Genomic DNA, 3,706 nt, shown 5'->3' on the forward strand with positions numbered 1-3,706 from the left:
TAGTGTGCAAAGGGTTATTGTGGTCTCTCTCTCTCTCTTTCTCTCATGCTGCAAATGAAATAAACAAGTATAAGAGAAAATACACACTACAAAAGAGGTTTCTACCCAAACGCAAGCCGAGGGACCCGCGTACCATAAATAATACAAATAAAAGGATAAAATAAAAAGAAACAAAAAAAAAATACACCGACAAATAACTCGGGTTTTTCTTTCCCAGTATGCTCGATATTATTTCTAATGTTGTGCCTCTGTGATGGTGCATTGCACGCTCCGTACTATTTTTCTCTCTCTCTCTCTCTCTCTCTCTCTCTCTCTCTCTCTCTCTCTCTCTCTCTCTGTACTTGGTCGTCACACTCCAACATTCACCTTTATTCAGAATCACCTTAAAGCTGTAACTCTGTGTGTGTGTGTGTGTGTGTGTGTGTGTGTGTGTGTGTGTGTGTGTGTGTGTGTGTGTGTGTGTGTGTGTGCACGTAACTAATTTTGTTAATATGGCCTCATAACAAAGAAGATGGCTCCACGAAAATTATAAAATTTTTGACTTTTGCAAAAATTGTAACTATGACTTCGTGCATAAATTTGGAAACATAACATAAACAGAAAATATGCGTATCATGTGCATTACCTGCTGAGAAAATAATATTTCATACACTAGTATTATTACAACGACCTTCATTGCCACCACTACTTTTACTGTCGTCTTTTTTACCGCTACATTCTCAAATTCTCCCAAGATTCATACTACCATTACCATGAGTACTATTACTACTACTACTACTACTACGTGCTACTACCAAGTAATAACAACAACAAAATAATAATAATAATAATAATAATAATAATAATAATAATAACAATAATAATAATAAAACTTTCCATAGGACAATGAAATCAAATAAATCAAACAAGCATGGAGCATTGGTAATGGAATGAAGGAAAAATAGGAAGCAATAATATGTTGCATTCCGTCACTCATTTCCTCACACTCATTCTTGCTCAGACGGCGTGTGGAGGGCTGCGGCGTGTGGAGGGCTGTGTGTGTGTGTGTGTGTGTGTGTGTGTGTGTGTGTGTGTGTGTGTGTGTGTGTGTGTGTGTGTGTGTGTGTGTGTGTGTGTGTGTGTGTGTGTGTCTGCGCGCGCACGCTGAGGAGATTAGAGGAGGTGGGTGAAGCTTAGAGAAAGGCAAAAAGGTTGTGGTGATGGAGTCTTTTGGGCGTGGGCGTGCCTCCCTGGGGCTGGCGGGCGTGGGCTTGGCCTCGGTGATACAATACACAAACAACAACAGTAAAAGTAGACGCCTTGCCGAGAGGCAGGGCGACTAGAAGGGCAAGTCAGCACAGACGTGAGTTGTGGGCGTGTGGGTGGTGACAGGCGGTTGGGGAGCCTGTCCTGGGGTGGGCGGTGCCGCTGTGGGGCCGCTGGAGGCACACGACACCTGGGAGAGGTCGAGGGAGCCCTGGGACGCCCTCAGCGGGTGCGAGGTGGCCAGGGAGGTCTGGGAGTCACAGCTGTGCGAGGTGTACAGGTGGTTGATCTGTGCCTGGGACACGAAGGACTGGCTGTGCGGCGTCCCCCCCGAGCCAAGCAGCGGCTGGGACGTGGCCGAGCCGTAGGTGATGCTCAGCGACGCCTGCGAGGGACGCCGCTGGTCCTGTACGCCGTAGGAATGCCGGTAGGACTGGGCGTACTGCGGGTCGTGCTGCGGGGCGGGCTGCGGGGCGGTGTGCAGGAGCTGGAGCTGGGGAGTCGGGCAGGGGGAGCCGCGCGGCCGGCGTCAGACCTGGGTGTGCGTGTTGGGGTGCAGTGCGTCGCCGTCCAGGATCTGGCTGGCTGGGGCGTAGAACTGTGGGGGGCAGGGGAGGAGGGAGTGGTCAGTGGGCACCTACCTCGCCTCCTTCGTCAGGTAGCCGCCGCCGTGCATCAAACACTTGCTGACACATATCCTCACCTCACAGTATTGCTATAGCACCTGCCTAAGCACGCAGACAAACACACACAGATACTGGCACGCACGAGCGCACACACACACACACACACACACACACACACACACACACACACAAAGTTGGCTGGTTTACTGGCAAACGAAGGGGTATAGTATAGTAAGATAAAACGAAAAGACAATAAAATATAACATTATAAATTAAGCCAATGCATACCTATTATTTGTTCATACATAACCAATAAATTTTACTTATACTTACACACACACACCAACGTACACAGCGACACCACACATACTCCTGGCGACGATTCTTTTCCTCGACCTTCGCGTGCATGCTCCCCGCCCCCGCTCAGCCGTTGGGGGCGGGGGCACATCTCCCTAGAGCACGGCGCGGCCCGGGGCTCCAGGCCACAAACATAAGCGCGTCGCCTCATTATCGGCCTCGTCGCTTCATTACTCGTAAGTGCGCGGCGGAATTTTAATATTCGCTTGTTTTTCAAAGGAGATTCCAGAGTGTGATGATCGCTTTGGCCTTCCCACACCCTCTCTCCTCCTTCCCTCCCTCCTTCCCTTCCTCCTTCTCTCCCTCTTTCCCGTCCTCCTAAATCCTTCCTTTCCTCAAATTATCCTCCCTTCCTTCCCTTCCTGCCAACATGGATCATTTTACTCCTCCAGTTACGCCTCTTTTTCCTCCAAGCCAGACTATAGATCTTACATTCGCGGTAAAATATTCTTTCCTCTCCCTCATTCTCTCTCTCCCCTTTTTCTCTCCTCCTCTCTTCGCCTGTTCTTTGATTCCTTTATTTTCTTCCTTACACTTTCTTCGTAATAATTCAGTCCCTTACATCATCTATCTCTTCATATTTTTACTGTGTTTATTGTTCATTTTTCCTTTTCCAGTTTTGAAACTTTGACTTTTTTCCTGAAATTTTCCTTTTCTTATTCTTTGATCCATTTATATACCCTTCCATTATCATATCTTCTTGTTATCCTTCCCTTCTTATTTGTCTTTCACTTTACTCTTGTTTTCCCCCCTCACACCGTCTACGCATTCCTTTCTCCCTGACACAATTCCTTCAGCTCCTCCTCTCCTCTTAAATTTCTCCATTCTTTCTTTCATCCACCTTATTTACACTTCCATTCTCATTTTGTTATCCCTTCCTGCTTACCTTTCTTCTTTCATATCTCTCCCTCTCTTCTTTTTCTCCCCACACACTGTCTGCGCATTTCTTTCTTTCCTGACACAATTCCTTCTGCTCTTCCTCCTCGCTCCTCATTACCCATCGCCAGCTTCAAATCATGCTGAGAGGCTAATCTCGGCTCAGACAAATATTTACACCAGCAATTTAAATGAACTCGCTCTGCCTCGATTGGAGGGAGGAGGAGGAGGAGGAGGAGGAGGAGGAGGAGGAGGAGGTAGTAATACCAGCAAAAGTAGAAGAAAGAAAATAAGTAGAATGAGAACAACAATAAAAAGAACAAGGAGGAGGGAAGGAGGAAGGAGGGAGGGAGGGAGGGAGTAAGAAAGGAAGAATGAATGAAGAAAGGAAGGAAAGAAAGAAGAAAGGAAAGAAATAGTGGTAAAAAAGAATGTCAACAACAGTAAAAAACATTAAAATGATGAAAACAAACAAGGAGAAAGAAGAGAGGAACAAAAACAAAGGAGAAAAAAGAGGAAGAGTAACAAGAGCAAAAACGAAGAGGTAAAAAGAAAAAGTGGATAGAAACGAGGAGGAGGAGGAGGAGGAGGAGGAGGAGGAG

The 3,706-nt window shown here is 46.7% G+C and overlaps 1 protein-coding gene across 4 annotated transcripts in view; it reads right to left on the reverse strand.

Annotated features, from left to right (window-relative positions):
- Positions 1–290: 290 nt before the first annotated feature.
- Positions 291–3,706, reverse strand: part of LOC123502760 (glutamate receptor 1-like) — an 815,513-nt gene continuing 812,097 nt past the window's right edge. For all 4 annotated transcript variants that reach the window (XM_045252006.1, XM_045252005.1, XM_045252004.1 and 1 more), the window contains one exon: positions 291–1,843. In XM_045252006.1, coding sequence (XP_045107941.1) covers positions 1,775–1,843 — 69 coding nt within the window. In that variant the 3' untranslated portion in view covers positions 291–1,774. The remainder of the gene's footprint in view (positions 1,844–3,706) is intronic.

Source organism: Portunus trituberculatus, chromosome 12 (genome assembly GCF_017591435.1).
Source record: "Portunus trituberculatus isolate SZX2019 chromosome 12, ASM1759143v1, whole genome shotgun sequence".
NCBI classification, from domain to species: Eukaryota; Metazoa; Arthropoda; class Malacostraca; order Decapoda; family Portunidae; genus Portunus; species Portunus trituberculatus.